Raw genomic sequence first — 20,592 nt, 5'->3', positions numbered from 1 at the left:
GTCAGCCCCTACAAATACGGGCCGACGGAGCGAACCGAACGCAGCTCGAAAAAATATTTTCAGTTTTGGCCCGTTTACGGTCACTGATCGGCGACGTTTTTCGGAACCCATAAACGGGCGGTTATTTTTCTGTTTTAGACCTTTTACGGGCTCTGTTAGAGATGCTCTTATCCCCCTCTCTATATGGCAAACTCTCGCATACAAGGAACTCACGTCCATGGCTGCCGTTGTCGTCCGTCTTGCAGATCGAGTGCTTCAGAGGCTCCTGGCGCGGGCAATCAGGGCATCTTGTCAAAGGCACGGGTCCATACTGCGACCATGAAGACGGGAGGTCGAAGAGAAACTAGACATCACCCGCCTGCCGAAGAAGTGCTGCCGCTGACGGAGAAGAAAAACAATGGGGCGCGGGGAAAGAAAGGGGAAGCAATGGCACGGGCACGGCCGCGGGGCTGGCTCAGGCTTCCATTTTGCAACGGTCGCCTGGGTAAGTTGTGGGTCCGCGCGCTAACGTGGACAAGTTGTGGGTCCCACGATAATCTGGATAAGTGGAGACGTGTCCACTGCGGAGCACCAACAGTGACCCCACTTGCCAGCACCAACCAACGGTCAAATAAACGGGAATCCTCCGTCTGCAGATTGCAGACAAGGGATTGGGGAAAACCGAGAAAAAAGAGCTGAGGAAACTGGGTACAACTAAGAATACGAGGGCACGAAAATAGAAATTATTATTTTTCTTACATTTTGTGTGTTTAGGTTACGCGTTATGTTGTAAGCTGTTAAACAGTACTCGCGTATCTTTATTAATTTAAAAACTGGTACGGAGTAATTTATATCTTTTTGTTGTTTATTTTAGAAAGAGAAAAGCAACATCGTCGGTCGTTCGCAAGACCGGCCCGGTCGGACTCGGAGCAGCCCAGCCAGCTACAGCATCACACACCACCCACCAAATCCAAACTGGCGGTTGGATCCATCGCATCGCATCGCAGCACTTCACCGTTCCAATTGCTCCCCACCCCGACCGCACTGCTCGCCGGAGATCTCACTACCGCACGGCCGCGAGCCCACCACGCCCGCGGCCATGTCTTCCGGCTCCGGCTCCACGCTGATGGATCTCATCACCTCGGATCCAGCGCCCCCCTCGGCCGCCGCTGCGTCCTCGCAGCAGCCGTCCTCGGGCGGCTCATCGGGGAGGTCCGCGCCGGCGCCGGCGCCCGCGCCCGCCCCGGCGGATCGCAAGTCGAAGAGGGCAACCCTGATGCAGATCCAGAGCGACACCATCTCAGCAGCCAAGGCCTTCAACCCCGTCAAGAACCTTCCCCAGCGCAACAGGAAGAAGAAGGCGCGTCCCCTACTACACCGCCGCGCCCCTCATTTCTTCTACCCTCTGTTTCCACTCTCACGCTGCATTCTCTCTCTCCCTCCTGCAGCCCGTCTCGTACTCGCAGCTGGCGCGGAGCATCCACGAGCTTGCAGCCACGTGCGACCAGGTTCGTTGTGCTGCCTCGGTTGCTTCGAATTGCGTGATGTGAGCTTGGATCTGTCGCCCTTAGCTAGCTGCTCTCTCGTGCCATACCCTTTCACAGAAAAGTTCCCAGAGGCAGCTCGTGAACAGTGTGTTCCCCAAGCTCGCGGTGTACAATTCTGTGGATCCTTCGGTGGCTCCATCTCTTCTCATGGTAAGTATCCCATCTGATACTGCTCTTGCTCTAGCTATGCTTCCCTATAGACATCCGTTTTAATTTTTACAAATGGAAATGAGCCCAACTCCCAGAAAATTCAGCTATGCTACTTAAACAAATTACACATGTATCCAACGTTATGTTAACATTAGCCTACTATAGTCATCTTTTTTTTTTCTCTTACATCGACTTTATTTCTGTTTTTACAGCTCCACCAGCAATGCGAGGACAAAAATGTTCTGCGCTACGTATACTACTATCTTGCCCGAATTTTGTCAGATAATGGCTCCCAGGGTTCAAGTGCTGCCGGTGGCATACCCACACCAAATTGGGATGCTCTTGCGGACATTGATGTTGTTGGAGGAGTGACTAGAGCAGATGTCGTGCCCAGAATAGTTAATCAGCTTTCAGCAGAATCCACCAGCGATGATGTTGAATGTAGGTTCTATACTATGCCCTCAGTGTACATGAGATCGTATCATGCAAAAATCTGTGTTCTGGTACAGCTTTTGGCCACTGATTGGAACACCTAAATATTGTGTTGCTGATGCTCCCTGTTTGCAGCAAAATCAGTCATGCTTATTCTTTTCACAACGTTAAACTTATGACCCCACCTTTTTGGAAAATGGTCTCCTCTTGGAGGTATTTTGGAGAGGCATAGTGATAATTTTATTCCTGGCAATCATTTCGTCCTTACTAAAAATGACACCAAGCAAGTTTCTGAAATGTCATAGTTTTTTTTTTGACATGTTCTGAAATGTCTTAGTTGAAGGTTGAAACTAGGCATGCTGACAGCTGACAATCTTGTTTATAAGAAAATACACATTTTAAATATAGTCATGTTAGGGTCAGCAAAGAAAAAAGAAAGTCTTATGTTAACCAAATGTTTTCAGTCTCTTGCCTTCTTCAAGTTGTGTATGCTTAATTAATAATTATGGATGCTGGTATTTGAAGTTCACGCGCGGAGACTTGCGGCTCTGAAGGCCCTAACATCCTCTTCCACAAGCAGTTCTGAGATGTTGGAAAAGCTTAGTGAGATTGTGTTTGGCATTTTGGAAAAGGTATGTCATACAGTCCCTCACTGTCAAGCTTATACTTCTTTGAGCCTCTTACCAGTGTCCCTGGTTTCTGGCTAGAAAGTTTTACGGTGTTCTGTTCATGATATTATTCTGGATACTTTCAGGTGGCAGATTCTAAACAGAAACGAAAGAAAGGTATATTTACCAAGCAAGGTGGTGATAAGGAGGTACTATTTAGATACAAGAGTGTGCATTTAATTTATGTACTGCAAAGTGCTTTAGTGTGGTTATAACACTCAACTCTTTTCCTGAGACGTATGGGTATATCTGATACATTAAAACCTTAAATTACAGTTATTGGTACATTATACCTCATCTGACAGCTTTTCTACCTTATATAAGTATATAGTAACAATGAAAATGATTGCATGAATTCAATTTTTTTTTAGATTCTCATTTATTACGACTGCGAGCTATCCTTATGTTTTTTTCTAATTTTAATTAACTCTGCAGTCTATTTTACGGAGTAACTTGCAATACGCTTCTCTAAGTGCTCTGAGAAGACTGCCACTTGATCTTGGCAATCCAGCATTTCTGCACCGTGCTGTCCAAGGGTCAGTATAACCTTATTGTCTTTAGAATGCTAAAATTAGCTTTTTCTCCATCTTATAATCTATTTTGCTCCTATGTTTATTTCACCAATTTCCAAGGGTTGTTATCACATGTAAATAAATAGATTCTGCGATTTGGAGCATTGTTCTATGGTTGCAATAGTATCTCTTTGTGCAAAACATAGAATAAACCATGACCCATGTAGTGATGTACTAACTGGCTTTTATCTATTTCTTATATTCTGTTGAATTACTCTATTGATTTGTTATCTTGTTAATATTTGTGTCAAAATGAACAGTCAACTTGTTGTCTGTCTTAGTGAACTGTCTTCTTCTACAATAAATTTGCAAATGTGACACTATGTAGCGTCATTTACCAATAGTAGGAAATAGGAGCATGCTCCTGCATAACTGTCATTGTGTTCTCATCTGGCTTCATACAACTGCAGGATTGAATTTTCTGACCCAGTTGCAGTAAGGCATGCCTTGTCAATTATATCGGAAATTGCTGTTAGAGATCCATACTCTGTTGCAATGGCGTTGGGTCAGTTTCTGCTGCTATTAATCGTTCAGAATTTCCGTTTTTTAGTCTGTTAAGTGTAGTTTATTATGATGTAGAATGATGTTGATCTTTTATGCTCTAGAAACTGGGCAATACTAGAAATGTCAAATGTAAATTCCAGTTAAAATTTACATATTTTTTCAATTTCACACATCTGGTTCCATGTTATTTCTTTAGTTTCTCACCATCATGTATTACTTGATGTTTTGCAGGCAAAAACGCACAGTCTGGTGGTATGTTTCGTTATCCTTATCTTTTTTTAGTTGAGTTTTTCATTATCGTTTGAACATAAATACTTTAGGGCTTTCAGCTTATCTAATACTCCCTCCGTTCCATGCTTCTTGTCGCAAATTTGGATGTATCTAGACATATTTTGTCAATAGATACATCCGAATCTGCGACAAGAATTAAGGAACGGAGGGAGTAATTGAGAACTTCTTTGTGTCTGACATATGATTCTAGACTTGCAGTAATAGTTCGAATTAATTTGAGTTTGAGGAATCGAGTTTCCACAATCTTTTTCCACCTTTTTCACGGAATATTTCTCGATACTCCTTCTGTATTCAAAACACAGATTGTGATAGGCGTCGTATTTTGTCAATAACTGCATATATTTTAAGACCAATCATATATCCATATCCAAGTATACTTACTTGCTGCCACATGAATAGTATATAAGTAGTAACCAAAAACTAGTAACCTTTGAGTTATGGGTTACCTGACTTGGAATAAGCGTCAACTTTTGTTATCATATTTTGTTCCCCGTTCCCCCTGAATGGCAGTGCCCAGCTACCCACCTTTGTCTATAAACACTTGCTTCCTGTTTTGCCAACATCAATGATACGGGGATTTTCTTCTTTACACTTCTATGCACTCATTTGGTTGTGTGATGTGTCAAAATGAAACAGGAGCTCTTCAGGACATCCTTCATTTGCATGATGTTCTTGCAAGAGTGTACCTTGCAAAGTTGTGCCATTCAATATCTAGGGCTCGTGTACTGGACGGTAAGTGCAGTTTGTTTTTGTATCTGTGCATGAATCAAGATGAGCACTCTGCAATTCCAGAGGGCATGCATTGAATTGTCGATCTGACCAAATATTTACACAGAGAGGCCTGACATAAAGTCACAGTACAGTTCTCTCCTTTATCAACTTCTTTTGGATCCAAGTGACAGAGTCTGTTTTGAGGCTATACTCTGTGTTCTGGGAAAAGTTGACAACACAGAAAGGTGGCAATGATGTTCATCAAGTTATCCTTTTATTTATTGTGCTTCTGTACCTCAGATGGAGTTATATGTTGTGTAGTTAATTATCAATTATCACGTCTTGCAGCACTGAGGACAGAGCTGGCGGATGGATTCGGTTAACTAGAGAAATTCTCAAATTGCCTGAGGCCCCTTCTGTAGCATCAAAGGGTATTCTGTCAAAAGCCAGTGAAAAATCTTCGAAAGCAAGGCGTCCTCAACCCCTCATCAAACTTGTAATGAGAAGGTTTGTCATATATCTTGTGATTGTTCAAGTGTCTGATCGCTCCATTGCCCTGTATGGTGGTTCTTGGATGCTTACTATCTGTTTCTTGTTCTGTCAGACTGGAGAGCTCTTTCCGTAGCTTTTCCCGCCCTGTTCTTCATGCTGCCGCAAGAGTAGTCCAGGAAATGGGTAAAAGTAGAGCAGCTGCCTATGCTTTGGGTGCTTATGATGAGGGAGCCAATCTTCAAGCTTATTCAGACAATGCTGATTCTCTTGATTCTGATCTTAATGAGAACTCGCAACCTGAAGGTACTAGGATGTTATCATAGCTTTGAGTTATTCGACTACATATTACGAAAACCATAGGCGCTTTACGTTGATTTAAATCATACCTAATTACCTATTGCTTCTGTTAATTTGTTCTGGATTGACTTTACTGGACAACTATGAAGTTAGCAAATATTATGTAAATATGCACCTCTTTCAGTTAGAGAGTGCAATATCTCTTGCATGAATCTGAGTGTATTGAGGCATGCTTAAAAGTTCACTACTGAGCTACCTTAACCTCCCTCCCCTATTTTTTGTTAGGCATCAGACTACCTGTCTCATGTTTTATATTAGTTTCACTTTCTAATAAAATCATCTAACTCTGCATGTGCATGTTGTAGCTACCCGGAAAGCTAAACCACTATCCAACGGACATGGTGGATTGGATACAGTAGCAGGATTACTAGCATCACTGATGGAAGTAGTGCGGACAACTGTAGCATGCGAGTGTGTATATGTTCGAGCGATGGTCGTCAAAGCTTTGATATGGATGCAAAATCCACATGAGTCTCTTGATGAATTGAAATCTATCATAGCGTGTGAGCTGTCTGACCCAGCCTGGCCTTCTTCTCTCCTGAATGATGTCCTGCTAACCCTACATGCCAGGTTCAAGGTATTGTGCCCCCTTTCACTGCTAATAGTATACACACTGTCTTTTTTTTTTCTGTGTGAAGTTGCTCTTCTGCCCCATCTTGATGGCTTATTATCAGCCGTGTACCTGAAATCTGTCTGAAACTGGAAGCAACATTTATCTGTTCTCTATGTTCGCCTAGTTTCCAAGGTTTTTGTTATTTAAAATAACATTGTTAAAAAAATGCTATGAAACTTTTACAGGGCTTTTCTTTGCCTTCTTTAATACAAGATTTTATTGTTGCAACTAGTTAATGTTTGAACTATCTTCGTTTGACCCCCTTGTTTATGTGTTCTATGATTATAATGTGTGCATTTACTGCTATTATTTTGACTACCAGTAATATGTTCTCATTTACTTGATTTAATCGTATTCTGGTTTGTTTTCACATGATAGGCAACCCCTGATATGGCTGTGACTCTGCTTGAGATTGCTAGAATTTTCGCTACGAAAGTTCCTGGAAAGATTGATGCTGATGTTCTACAACTGTTATGGAAGGTAGCCATTTTTTCATAAAGTATTTTCCATTGTTCTTCCGAATCACCAAGGTTTACTTGACGAAAGGTGACCCAACCATTTGTAGTCCTATGCAAAGCTGCAGCTAATTTAGCATATAGCCCTTGGCTTTTTACAGCATGTTGGTGTTATACTGTTATGCAATGGTTTGCATGTCCTGTTTTGTATAGGCAATAGTAACTTCCACAACAAATAACAATTGTTGTCTTTCCAGACATGCCTTGTAGGAGCAGGACCAGATGGAAAACATACAGCTTTGGAAGCTGTGACAATAGTCCTTGATCTGCCACCACCTCAGCCTGGTTCAATGTCTGTACTCACGTCGGTTGATATGGTTTCTGCCTCGGATCCAAAATCTGCAATGGCACTGCAAAGATTAGTTCAAGCTGCTGTGAGCAAAACTTTAACTTGGTTAATTAGTTCATTGATCATGAAATCAAAATGTGCTGATGCTTTGGCCCTTCAATTTGTTCAACAGGTTTGGTTTCTGGGAGAAAATGCAAACTATGCTGCATCTGAGTATGCATGGGAATCTGCAACACCTCCTGGCACTGCTCTAATGATGCTTGATGCTGATAAAATGGTTGCTGCAGCAAGCTCCCGTAATCCTACACTTGCTAGCGCGCTAACACGGCTCCAAAGATGTGCATTTAGTGGCAGCTGGGAGGTATGCACCTAATAAAATGATACTTTCGTATTTTTAACTTGACAATGTTGTGGGGGGAGACTGAGATGATACTGCATCTCGTTATACGTGCTTTCCGTTTTTTCCTTACCCTATTGTTTACTTCTGTAGATCCGTATCGCTGCTGCTCAGGCCCTGACCACCATTGCTATAAGGTCTGGTGAACCATATAGACTGCAGATATATGAGTTTCTCCACGCTTTGAGTCTGGGCGGTGTGCAGTCAAACTTTTCAGAATTGCAGCTAAGTAATGGGGAAAACCAAGGTGCTAGTGGTACTGGTCTTGGATCTTTGATAAGCCCAATGCTGAAGGTCTTGGATGAAATGTATAGAGCTCAAGATGAGCTTGCTAGGTACGTTGTCCACAAAATTCCTCTTGCCTGTTCTATAATAGTTTTGAAATGATTGCTTTGTATGGATTTTTGCAGGGACATCCGTCAGCATGATAATAGCAAACAAGAATGGAGTGATGATGAACTGAAGAAACTTTATGAAACCCATGAGAGGCTTCTTGATTTTGTTTGTTTATTCTGTTTTGTTCCAAGGATTAAATACTTGCCTTTAGGTCCTACCAGGTATGTATCTGTGATATTTGGTATTCTACTCGTAGTTAAGTTGCTCCTGACACGAAAAGTTACTTCATTGTGGAAATCATTTATGAAGTAAAGCTGTAAAATTTCATGGCCCTCATCATCGTGAGTGTTGTCTGGAGCCATGGGCAATCCCATAAAATGGGTTTGGACTGTATTATCTTGGGCTATCTGGACCATTTGCTCCATATATTGCATAAAATTAAGTGTAGTTTTGGATCGTCACCTGTGGGTTATGGTCCAAGCTGTCTACAGGTTCCACTGTTATACCATAGGGAACTTTTTTTTTCCTTAACATTTAGCAATTTTCCTTTACTCTTAACCTTTTGTCTCAACCAACTTGGGATTTCATATAACTGGTGTCGTTCTCGTGATACTGAGAAGACTCACATGCTATGATGTTTTGTAGTGATCATGGCCCTATAACGTAAATCAGATATTTTATGCTAGGTAGCCATCAGCTTAAGCTTTCTGGTCCGTACCTACTGCTAATTTCTAAATGTGTATTTTAAAATGTCTTTTACCATGGAAGATATAATATTTAGAAAAAGCTTGAACACTTGTTAAATAAGCTGTAATTATTCATTGGAGCTGCTTAGGGTTTAGGTGAAGTGTTATTTTTTTCTGGCTTACGCAGTTCATGTAATCTACTTGACTATCATATTTTTATCACAAGAGAAATGTTGTAGTATCCCATAAGTTAACACTTGTAGCTATTTCTCTACAGAGAGAAAAGGTTGAGTGTAAATGGCCAGCATCTTTTCCGTTTTTGGTTGCTTGCAGTATTGTGTAATTATTAATATTGAGTATTTTGTACAGTGCCAAGCTCATTGAGATCTACCGCAATCGGCATAACATCAGTGCATCTGTCGGTCTAAGTGACCCTGCTGTTGCAACCGGAATATCTGACCTCATGTATGAGTCCAAAGAAGTACATAAAGAGACCAGCACTATGCAGTCTGGAATTGACCCTGATTTAGCCATGGCCTGGGCAGCAGGTTTGGAAGATGATGATTGGGCAAACAATGCCCCAGCTGTGGACAAAGTAAGAATCTTTAATTTGTTCTGATGCTAATTCCCCAGATTTCCTGATACCTATCAGTTCAGCTTAGAAAGCTGCCTGTTGTTATCGGTGGCAGATAGCTTAGTTGCTTAATCTTTTCCGCAACAGTTCTCCTTTTCCTCACTGGTTGTGCTGAATTTGAGATTTTTTCATCTATTGGCTTCTTTCTTCTTTTATTGTATGATAGGTAAAGGACTTCCTTGCGGGTGCTGGAACTGATGCTCCTGATGTGGATGATGAGGAGGAGTACATGAATTCTAGGCCGTCAGTCGGTTATGATGATATGTGGGCCAAGACAATTCTTGAAACATATGAGGTGGATGCAAGTGTTACAATATTTGCTTAAACTACTTAACTCAAAATACTTATTCAAAATTTTATAGATAAATTACCCATTCTTTTATATGTTTCAGGAAGATGATGGGAGGTCTTCTGGTGGGTCCTCACCTGAGTCAACTGGTTCTGTGGAGACATCCATATCGTCCCATTTTGGTGGCATGAACTATCCGTCCTTGTTTAGTTCAAAACCACCGAGTTATGGGGCTTCGCAACAAACGGTATTTTGATTCATTCATTGTATAATTGCTATATTTTTTTGATACAGTTTCTGTTATTGGTTCTTACAATGCAGGTATCATATTTGTCATAAGAACATACTTTTCTTAAGAATAGGCACCATGCAACTTTGACAAACTAATTTCATAAATACTGGTATTTGCTGGTATGGGCATTGCATAAGATATGATCTGCACCACCTAAGGTTTGAAACCAGAATGTATCTCGTTCATCGGGGATTGTGGTGCATCGCTGCACCCAACCCCTGTTGCCTTCTTAAAGTTTTGAAATATCAGGGAAAAAGTGAGGGCATATGCATAGCATCTATGTACTATGACACAAATTTCAAATCTTAATTTGGATACTGCGTGAGAAACAAAAGGAAAAGTAAAATCCCACATGAATAGCACCTAATTGAATTTGGGTTGTGAATTTGATCAACACTTGATTTGTGTTTTCGTCTCTCTGTCTGTGTTTTGAATTTGAATTTTAAATTTTGTAAAATGATAGATAGATGGGATGTCTATCAACATTTTTCAGAGTTTTTTGAAAAATTTAGAGTGGGCTACCGGGATAAGGTGCAACACGAGCCCTGCTGCAGCAGATGCGCTATGAGTTTGAAACACCATTTATTCCTGAAATCCCAGGCGCCAGAGGAATACAGGAAACCACACCATTTATTATCTTCACCGTATATAGTTTCCAATCTTCTCATTCCATTTTAACTGTTAGGAACTTAGGATGCTATTGGGCATCTCACCACTGATGAATCTTAGTTACCCAGCCAGTTACTGTTGAACGGATACAAACTCCGGGGTTCATCCTTGGAACAGGCTCATAAAATTTTATAGCCAGCTTAAACTAATACTAGACCAGATGAGTTACAATAAAATCACTTCATATTTAGTTATAATCGAACTTTTAACATATGAATATTAAAAGATATTCTTTTCCTAAAGTATGTCATCGGATAGTAGTTATAGCTGTGTTGTTGTAGTATTTTAGATTGGCACTTCTACCCTGTGATTTCACATGGTATCTGTATTAAAAACACTGTTCCTGATATCCATTTTGGTTTTATTTCAGATACGTGAAGAACCACCATCATATTCAACATCTGTCCTACAGAAGCGTGAGTCGTTTGACAACCCCCTTGCTGGGCGTGGGAGCCGAAGTTCTGGATCACACGAGGATACCGAGAAGAGTTCCAGTTCCGGGAATCCTCAATCTGGGAAAGCACTGTATGACTTCACAGCAGGTGGCGATGATGAGGTAAGAAGGCTGTAATTCCTGGCTACATCTTATCTTTGTGAAGTCCAATGCATCCTTTCCAAGTTTGATGGGGTATTGTTTTTTAGAAGAACACTTATCTTCTATTGATGGATAGTTATTTACTTCCTGAAGCAAAAGTAGTTGGTGTTCATTTACTACTGGTTATACATTTTAGTTGATGAAAAATACTCTATCAATTTTCTATCTTTTTGCAATAAAGACCGAACTTCAAGCGAATGTCAAATAATCAAAGTGTCTCTTTTTTTGAAGAGAATCTCAAAATAATCAAGTTGTCTTTTCTCGTCTTGGAATGCAAACAAAATAACACATCATTTATGTAACTGTTTTCAGTTGAGTTTGAACTCTGGAGAAGATGTCGATATCGAATATGAGGTTGATGGTTGGTACTACGTAAGTTTTTATGACCTCTCGCCATTTATTTTACCTGTTTTCTGGCTGCAAATGAAACAGTTTTAATAGGGCAACTGCTGCTATTTGCTCAGGTAAAGAAAAAGAGAGCTGGAAGGGATGGGAAGATAGCAGGTCTGGTGCCTGTTTTGTATGTGAGCTCGTGATAGCAATGAACCTTTGTGACATACTACTCTGAAGAGCTGGCTGGAGTAAATAGACCTAAGAGTGGCACACAGAAAAGCTTTTTATGATGTGCGTACTGGAGCTGCTAACATTTTACAGGCACACAGCCTTGTGGAAGGACATATCCAATCATCTTGATAGCTCTATGGTGCAGTTTTGTTTGTTTTTCATACTGCCAGGTCATTCAATTCATTGTTTATCTGTGGATAAGCATCTGGATGAGGGGTTTAACCTTTCATCTCCTCCGATCTGCTCCACCGGTTATTCCCATTACCCCCTTATTCAGTCGTCCCATCCGTTGTGCAATATATCCCATTGTAATTGTAGAACTATTAGCTGTGAAGAGGTTGTAGTAAACTGTAGCGGCCGAGTTTCTCCGCGATTCTTTTGGCCTTGTGTATGGTGTGAAACGTGTGATTCAGTAGTCAGTAGTAGTGTTGTACCGATTTGTGTAAAATTTTGTATTCTGGTGGAACAAGGATACATGAGAATATACCATAGCGAAGTGACAGGCATACATTGTATTACTCTCTTTGCATTTTCTTCTTCTTTTCTTAACCGAGCTCCTTTGCCTATATATTGAAGTGCATAGCTATGGTGATTTATGGTGATTTGTTGGTGTGCAGAGGTGGGGTGTAATTGGTGTCTTCGAGATATCAATATATTTATTTTATTGAAAAAACAGTGATTTGTCAGTGTCGCATGAAACGTTTAATCCAGTCATCCATCTGGTTGGACACATCGCCAGTCCGTCTTCACACGCCCTAAATTGTGTTTTCAACTCTATACTTCATTAGATTTACCGATCGTCATGACTTGTTCCATTTTTTTTTTATCACAAAATCTATTCGTCGCTAGCAAGACTATGTTGAATTCGCAAATAAAGTCTCTCTCAGCGGTCACCATTTCACCAACACATCGCAATACACAACAGAAAGCAAGCAGCGAGGGAAAGCGAGGCGGGCGATGGGGAAGAGGAACAGCGGCGCCGTCGAGGCTCGTGAGTTCGGGAGCATGGAGGACTTCTGGGGCTTCTACCTGGGCCAGCACTCGAAGCCGGCGACGCGGCGCTGGCACTTCGCCGGGACGCTGGCGTCGCTCCTCTGCGCCCTCGCCGCGGCGGCCACGGGCCGCGCCGCGCTCCTGGCGGCGTGCCCCGTGCTCGGGTACGGCATGGCGTGGTACAGCCACTTCTTCGTGGAGGGCAACCGGCCGGCCACGTTCGGCCACCCCGTCTGGTCCTTGCTCTGCGACTACCGCATGTTCGCCCTCATCCTCACCGGCCGCATCGACGCCGAGCTCGCCCGCCTCCGCATCCGGCCCCGGAGCGACGCCGCCGTTCACCAGCAGTGACTGATCCGTCCCAAATTCCCCGTATCTTTGCGTCTCGTGGTACCATCAATAAGTCAAATTTCCTCCCCGTGCCGTGCACTTGCAGGTGCTAATTAAGTTCTTATTTGGTGTGTGTCTACCGTACTAGCCGAGTGTTTCCACGCACGGAGAATACCATGTGTCTTCGCAATTTGTGATTGCCCTGATCTTATTGTTCATCACCTGTTTGGCTTGGAGTCAGTGGTACACAAATTGGACCATGATGCAGCAGTCTCTGCCTTATTTCCCTCTTCTCAAGCCTACCATATTAATATAGCAACCACACGGTACAACTGCTGGTGTATCAGTACAAACACGAATAAAAGAAAATATAAAAGAAAGAAAAGAGAAACAGTGTTGAAAAGGTCGGATTGACAAAAACAAAGATGTCCCGCAATTGTTGTGTCCTTCAGAGAATTTCCACCACGCGCATAGCACTCTGATACGTCGTGTCGTCGTGGCGAACGAGCAGATGCCATGGGATGGCTTAAGTTGGGGCCGAATGGGCGCTAGAGGATTCGGGGGAGGGTTTGCGACTAGATGGGATGAACTTCCGGATGCTTTCCTCAAGAACACAACCAAAGGCCGGTATGCAAGAAGAGAGACAAGAGGAAGAACTCTGCTCTAGATCGCTAGCTTCATTAATCTTAACATGGTTACAGGTTCTTGGATACAAGGTTCTTCGTCTAACTTCACCTCACGCAATGTAACCTCACCTAACGTGCCCGTAAGAGGCTATGCCCCCTCTCCTTATATAGGGGAGAGGGTGACTTACAGAACAAGAAACCCTAATGGCATCTTTGACTGGACAAACTACTTTACAAAGCTACTTTAATCAGGGATGACGCCGGGGTCTTCTTTAATCAGGGACGCTGACGTCCTCCGGCTTCTTTCAGCGTCACCTCTCTCTTTGGCGCCAGGGCTTCGATTAAAGCTACTTTGCTTAGCTCATCCTTGTCTTCTAGCTCTGAAGAGAATCTTTGACCGGTCTTGCCGACCTGCTCTCCTTCCGGTTTCTTCTTCATCCGGTTCCGGTATACCCCTCTGGGGATACCGGCTTGTCCTCACTTAGCCAAGCTCTTATCTTTGTGCTCCGGTAAAAATATTAAACCGGTATCTTGATGGCTCAAACCCTCCGGTTTCGCATGCCTTTGGCATACCGGGGGTTATCCCCCCAACATTAGTCCCCGAATCTGGTATAGTTTGGTGGATTCTATCCATCAGACCATGCCAGGTTCTCTTGTTTCTAGGATACCGGTTTAATCTTTCCGGCGTTGAGCTTGGATCCGGCATCTTTGCCCGGACTTACGTTTTATCTCTCTGCGAGGTATCCTCCGGCATCTCTTTCCTCCGGTATCTTTAGCATTTACTCTCTCCTCGGCGAAGTCGAGAATTTCTCGGGCCCCGCACCTGTCAGTGACATGCGCACTGTTAACTGGCGCGCCAGTGTCAGAGGTCACTTCGCTTCGACTCCCGCGCGCACATTAAATGCTCCACTGCGGATCCCACTCGCCACTTCGGATCTGTGTGCGCCTCCGTGTGTCTTTCCATTTACTTGCGTGTACCACCGCGCCACGTGGCGGCCCGTGGTGCGAACCGTCGCGGCCCGCGGTGCGAACCACCGCGGCCCGACGGTTTTTGGCCCATCTTCTCTCTTCCTTTATAAAGCAGAACCGTCGCCTCTTCTTCCTCTTCTTTTGGTAGCCGGCGTAGCCAATCTTCAGATAGATCCGCCGATTCAGTTCCGATGGATACCGATTCCGGCACCCAGCAAGAATCCGGTAGCCACCAAGAATCCGGTAGCTCTAGCCAAGCTTCCGGTGTTAATCCTTCCGGTGTCACTCGTGGAGCCTGGATGGGCTCCAACGTCACCCAGTACGAGATCGACTGGTTATACCGGTCCCGCAGGATTCCGGAGGGAGTAACCTGCCGGCTTCCTGGCGACGAGATCGAACCGGTGCTTGAGCCCGGTGAACATGTTGTTTTCCTCGCTCACTTTGAGCGCGGCTTCGGCCTTCCTGCTTAGCCGTTTTTCCGGAAGTTCTTAGATTTCTATGAACTTCGACCTCATCACCTCCCTGGCAACGCCATTTTTTATCTTTCTTGCTTTGCCACCTTCATGGAGGCTTACATCGGCATTCGTCCCACTCGTGAGACGTTTGCCCGCTTCTTTGCTCTACGGATCAATTCCGTTCAGGGCAAGGAAATTCCTAAGCCCAAACCCCCCGTGCAGTGCGGGTCTTGCATCATCGGCTCCCGTCAAGGGAGCCCTTTCTTCAAATTCTCCGGCCTCGAGTCCTGCCGCTTACGGCAAGGGACCTTCTTCTACGTGAAGAACAATGGCCCCGCGAACCTCATCGATCTGCCGCCATTCAATCCGGCGCCGCCCAGCAGAGCCAACTGGGGCTACAACCCGAAGACGGATCATATTGAAACCAACCGGGTGGTACGCTTCATGGCGAACTTGGTGAAGGAAACCAACATCTGCTCTGATGATATAATCCGCACTTTTATCTCGCGCCGGGTGCTTCCTCTCAAGCGCCGGCAGCATAGGATGAGCGAGATGTATGGTCCTGGTGATCCCACCAAGATTACCGGCCTTCCTCTCAGCAAAAGGGACGTCGTCCGCAAGGCTAAGCAGATCTGCCAAACTGCGATGCCGGATGATTGGGAATGGGGCCTCCTGCCTCTCAGTACTACTAACCCTCCGACCCAAGAAGTAAGAGATTACGCAACTCGGGTCGGCTTACCGGTAACTTTTTGCTGTTGCTAACCTTCTTTTTACTTGTTTCAGGCCAAGGACCGCTTCCCCACCATCCTCGCAGAGCGACGCGGCCCCTGCGTGAAGCGCGCCCTAGATTCTGTTGATCCGGATCCTTACATCCGTTGGCGGGACCTGAAGATGGGCAAGACCAAAGCTTCGCGCCTCGGCCCATCCGTGCCGGAACCTACCGGTTCCTCGGATGACCTGACCGTGCTCGAGGTACTTTTCTTTTCCGATTTTTTATACATTTTCATTATTGCTCCTTGGCAGATCTTTTCTCAGCTATCTTGAACTCGCAGGTCCACGAGCACGCGCCTCCGCTGCAGGCCGAGGCCGGTCACGAGTTTGTGAACAAGCTCATGGCCCAGGGCCATAAGAACAAGGCGCCGGCATCTGAGGCCGGTTCCAGCCAGGCCCCTCCCCCGAAGCGCTTCCGGACGGAGCCTTTGGGGCAGAAGGAAGTTGGTGTGCGGCGCTACAAGCGCAAGCAGATGCCGACCGCCTCTGGGTAAGCTTCTCGTTTTCTTGCTTGTTTCTTTTTACCAAGTTCTTTTTCCGGTTTATTTTTCCAACTCTTTGCTTTTTTCTCTCGTTTAGCCCTGCGTTGAAGCTTGGTCCAAGGCCTACGGGTTCTGAGGGTACCACGAGGACCTCGACCCCTCCTCCTCACTCAAGCCCGGCACCATCTGGTGCCGGCAACACCTCTGCCTCCCCTCTGGGGGCACTACAAGTTCGGGGCGTGCGGCCCCTACACCGCCAGAACACCGCACGGAGGAGGACTTCGTCTCCCCTCCCGAAAACCAAGATACCGGCGCCAGCAACATCGGCGCCGAGGAAGAAGCTGCCGGGCGGGCGGAACCTCTGGTTCCTCCCGTCCTTGAAAAGAAAAAGAAGGAGACTGCTTCCGTGCCGGAGACCTCCACGCCGGAAAGTTCCAAGCCGGGTGACGCGCCTAGCGCTCCCCCTTCTCCCAGAACCACTCCAACTCCACCGCCGGATGCTCCTCGCACCGAACCTGCCGGCGCTACTCCAACTCCGCCGCCTCCCAAGATCTCCAAGCTCATCAAGGGGAAGGCGACCGCCTCCAACGCCCCCTCTGGCGGACAGCAGCCTTTGGTGCTGCACGTCTCCAAGGCCGCCAGCACTGCCAGCGAAAAGGTGACCGGCCTGCTTGGTCGGATCACCGATTTTAAGCGCGAAGGCCGGGAGCTGGGGCACCTGCTGCCCTATGCACAGAAGTGGAACGCCGCGGACATGTCCCCGGCGACCCGCGGTATGGGCAAGGACAGGCTGCCGTTGCCTGACCCTGTTGGGGATCGGTCTTCCGAGGAGCACTTCATGCGGCTTCGCCGCGCCGTGAAGGAGCTCGACAGTGCGTGGTATGATGCCACGAACAACTTGATGGTACGTTCTACCAACTCTTTTCATCTTTTACCGGTTTCCTTGCTTCCGGATCTTTTCTATCTTTTCTTTAATTTCATGCCGGTTTCTCTCTTTTTTTATTGAATCTTGTCTATCTTCCCAGTCCCCGAGTTTTGTGTTGAGAGCGTAGCTCTTAGCACGAAACTTAACTTAAAAAACGCGCGAAACCGGCATTGCCAGTCCCCGAGTTTCGGGTTAAGAACTTTGTTCTTAGCGCAAAACTTTAGTTAGAAATGCGCGAAACTAGCATTGCCAGTGCGTAAAACTTTAACTGATCTCTTTTTCTTAAACAGCTCACGGCTGACGCTCGGAAGGTCCTCTTTGAGGAGCTTCTATGGGAGCACCGGGATCTTGCTGAGGCACATGATAAGTGCCAAGGTAAGTTTTTGTACCACCGACATCTTTTTACCGGAAATCTTTCTTTCTCCTAACACTTATGATTCTTGTCCAACAGTTATCCCGGAAGCTTCCATTGAGGCCCTCAAGGAGCAGCTCACCGCCGCCCAACGTACGACTTTCCTGTTTTCCGGTTGGCTTGCTTTTCTTTTCATCTTAATAGTACAACTTTGTTAACATCTTCTTTTCCGGGTTTCAGGGGAGAAGGACCAGCTTATCCGGCAGCACCAGGAGGAGCTGAGCGCCCAGAAGACCAGCTACCAGGAGCTCAAGGGTCAGCTCATCCAGCTAGGCCTTGACCATGCCAAGGCGCTGAAGGATGCTGAAGCCGACGCAGCGACCAAGATGCATGAAGCTCTGGAGGATGCCGGCAACTCCAACGCGGTGTTGCAGGCCGAGCTGGAGGAGGCCGCCAAGGCGCGGAAAGTTGTCGAGGACAAGGCCGCGCGGCTGGAGGCGGAGCGGAAGGAGTATGACCGGCTAATCACGCAAACTGATGCTTATGCCTTCCGTAAGTTTCTTTCTTTTTCCTTTTCCGGTTTCTGCTTATAAGCTTATTTCTTCCGGCTGCATTTTCTTAGCCTCTTTATTTCTTTGCGCAGGCCTCTTCCCGGACTCCCAGGCGTTTGCCATAAAGAGGGTTGAGGAGCATCGCGTTGGCCAGGCCCAGGAGAATCTTGGCGTGCCATGGACCCCCTATGACCATCTGGTTGCGCTGAACGCGCGGGTGTCTCATATGCGCGCCATTGATCGGAATCTTTCTGATATTCCTGATGTAGCTACCCAGCTCTTCAGGACTCTGTGGCCTGGAGAAGTGGTGCCAGATACCTTCTCCTTGATCAGCGACCGCCTCAAGGGTGCCGGCAGGAGGATCCGCGAATGGCAGTGCTCCGCTGCCCGCGCTGGGGCAGACTCTGCACTCCGCGTCGCCTGCTCTTGGTATCCGGAGCTTAACCTGGACGCCCTCACCGGCGTGCGCGAAGGAGCCGAAACCGATCTGGACCCGATCCTCACCACTAAGCGGCAAGATCGTGCGTACCATATCGCGGAGTACGCCGACATGCGCACCTTCATCCCTCCCCCTCCTGAGGTCAAGGACTATCTCGACGAGGAGGAGGATGAAGCTGATGAGGAGCCTCTGGACGATGCTGGTGCTGGCGATGCTCCTCCGGAAGCCCCTGCTACCTGATTATCTTCTGTTAATTACTTGCCTGTGATATATCCGTTGGTCCTGCTTGTCTTAAAACAATGCCCGTTAAATTCTACCCCAGTATGCCGGGGTTTATGATGTAAAACTTTAAGTTCCCTTTTGGTTGTGGCACAACAGTTCATGCCGGTATGTTATACCGGTGGTTAATTATCTTATGTTTGCCTTAGCATATTTGCTTATTGTTTTGATTTTATCCTGCACTGCAAAGATTTCAAAAATTGTTTCCGCATGCAATTCGATGCACATTTGGCTCTTTTACCTTGGCTCTGCCTGCCTTCTCTGGGCGTTCTTTGGCGTATGAGCACAAGGTTCCTTTACCAAACAAGCACTTTCTTGAACTTAGAAATAACTTCGAAATTTTGCAAAAAACCGGTTTAACCGGGGTTAGTTAAACTTTTCCGGATTGCTTGTTCCCACTCTTTTTTTCGCAGTTCACGTGCTTAATTGCTACCGGTTTATCTTGCTTGCCATGAAGCCGGTTTGCGGACAGCAGCAGAGTCGAAGACTCCGGTAGGTTTAGCACGCTACTAAACCGGAAAGAAAAAATGTTCACTAAGCAACCGGTGAACTGAAAAAATAAACGTATTGCATGCAACTTTAGGGGTAGTCCCCGAGATTCATTCGAGGTTCCGACATCTTTTTATTCATAGCATATAAGGTACAAAAAAGGAACTTCTTACTCCACAACTTCAAGAGTAGAAAGGACGCAACAGAGCTACGTTCCATGGACGCTTGCTCTCCTCTCCGGATCTGTCCGCCTTTCCTTTTTTCCACTCCTGTGCATCGATCAAGTAATAAGCGTCATTGTGAAGAGCTTTGCTCACGATGAAGGGACCTTCCCATGGTGGTGAAAGCTTATGCCGGCCTTCAGTGTGCTGCACTAGGCGTAGTACCAGATCTCCTTCCCGGAATACTCTCGGGTTAACCTTCCGGCTATGATAGCGTCTAAGGTTTTGCTGGTAAATGGCTGTTCTTGCCAATGCCAACTCTCTTGCTTCTTCTAGCAGGTCCACATCGTTTTCTCTGGCCTCCTTGACCTCTTGCTCGGTATAGAGCTGTACCCTTGGTGAATCATGAATGATGTCGGTTGGTATGACCGCTTCTGCTCCGTATACCATGAAGAATGGAGTGTATCCGGTGGACCGGTTTGGAGTTGTTCTTATGCTCCACAACACTGATGGTAGCTCATCAAGCCAACACCCTGGTGACTTTTCTACCGCTTCGATGAGCCTTGGTTTGATACCGGAAAGTACCAAAGCATTCATTCTTTCCACTTGGCCATTGCCTTGTGGGTGTGCCACCGAGCACAAATCCAACCGGATGTTGTTGTCCTGACAAAACCTTTTGAACTCACCTTGAGCAAAGTTGGTTCCATTGTCAGTGATGATACTATGCGGGTACCCATACCGCAAAATGACATCCTTTAAGAACTTTACCGCTGTGTGCCCATCACACTTTGCGATAGGTTTCACCTCTAGCCACTTGGTGAATTTATCCACCATAACCAAGATGTGAGTCATGCTGCTCCTTGCAGTTTTGAATGGGCCAACCATATCAAGGCACCAAACAGCAAATGGCCATGTTAGTGGTATTGTTTTCAGATCGGACGCTGGGGTGTGATTTTGCTTGGCGTACCTCTGGCACCCATTGCATTTTCTTACCAAATCCTCAGCGTTTTCCAAAGCAGTAGGCCAGTAGAACCCATGCCGGAATACTTTTGCTACCAGCGCCCTTGATGAAGCATGGTGTCCACATTCTCCTTGGTGAATCTCCTCAAGCATTTCTTTTCCTTCTTCCGGCTCCACACATCTTTGAAGGACACCGGTAACGCTTCTCTTGTACACTTCGCCATTGAT

General features: G+C 45.7%; 2 protein-coding genes across 2 annotated transcripts; both read left to right on the top strand.

The window, feature by feature from the left end:
• Window positions 1-958: 958 nt before the first annotated feature.
• On the top strand, window positions 959-12,100 carry LOC127296103 (uncharacterized). The gene is made up of 25 exons (XM_051326134.2): window positions 959-1,339; window positions 1,428-1,487; window positions 1,584-1,676; window positions 1,889-2,117; window positions 2,634-2,740; window positions 2,863-2,925; window positions 3,212-3,312; window positions 3,759-3,853; window positions 4,084-4,104; window positions 4,780-4,875; window positions 4,979-5,099; window positions 5,203-5,361; window positions 5,459-5,649; window positions 6,009-6,280; window positions 6,695-6,796; window positions 7,029-7,205; window positions 7,293-7,481; window positions 7,611-7,852; window positions 7,928-8,074; window positions 8,909-9,134; window positions 9,340-9,468; window positions 9,566-9,709; window positions 10,794-10,979; window positions 11,331-11,390; window positions 11,483-12,100. Exons 1-25 carry the CDS (start codon window positions 1,079-1,081, stop codon window positions 11,552-11,554), a joined length of 3,543 nt encoding a protein of 1,180 aa, XP_051182094.1. The 5' UTR covers window positions 959-1,078; the 3' UTR covers window positions 11,555-12,100.
• Window positions 12,101-12,492: 392 nt separating this feature from the next.
• Window positions 12,493-13,187, top strand: LOC127349025 (uncharacterized). Its single transcript, XM_051374847.2, has one exon. The coding sequence runs from the start codon at window positions 12,540-12,542 to the stop codon at window positions 12,924-12,926; it is 387 nt and encodes a 128-aa protein (XP_051230807.1). The 5' UTR covers window positions 12,493-12,539; the 3' UTR covers window positions 12,927-13,187.
• The last annotated feature ends 7,405 nt before the right edge of the window (window positions 13,188-20,592 follow it).

This window comes from Lolium perenne, chromosome 4, assembly GCF_019359855.2.
Source record: "Lolium perenne isolate Kyuss_39 chromosome 4, Kyuss_2.0, whole genome shotgun sequence".
Lineage (NCBI taxonomy): Eukaryota > Viridiplantae > Streptophyta > Magnoliopsida > Poales > Poaceae > Lolium > Lolium perenne.
The sequence above is the reverse complement of the archived record's forward strand: the minus strand, read 5'-3'. Positions and strand labels throughout refer to the sequence as shown.

Excerpts from the sequence above, each read along its gene's own strand:
- LOC127296103 (XM_051326134.2), top strand. The coding sequence starts at position 1,079 with ATGTCTTCCGGCTCCGGCTCCACGCTGATGGATCTCATCACCTCGGAT. Across the intron at positions 6,797-7,028 it reads TTCTACAACTGTTATGGAAG|ACATGCCTTGTAGGAGCAGG; the intron begins GTAGCCATTTTT and ends TTGTCTTTCCAG. Across the intron at positions 7,482-7,610 it reads CATTTAGTGGCAGCTGGGAG|ATCCGTATCGCTGCTGCTCA; the intron begins GTATGCACCTAA and ends TTACTTCTGTAG.
- LOC127349025 (XM_051374847.2), top strand. The coding sequence starts at position 12,540 with ATGGGGAAGAGGAACAGCGGCGCCGTCGAGGCTCGTGAGTTCGGGAGC.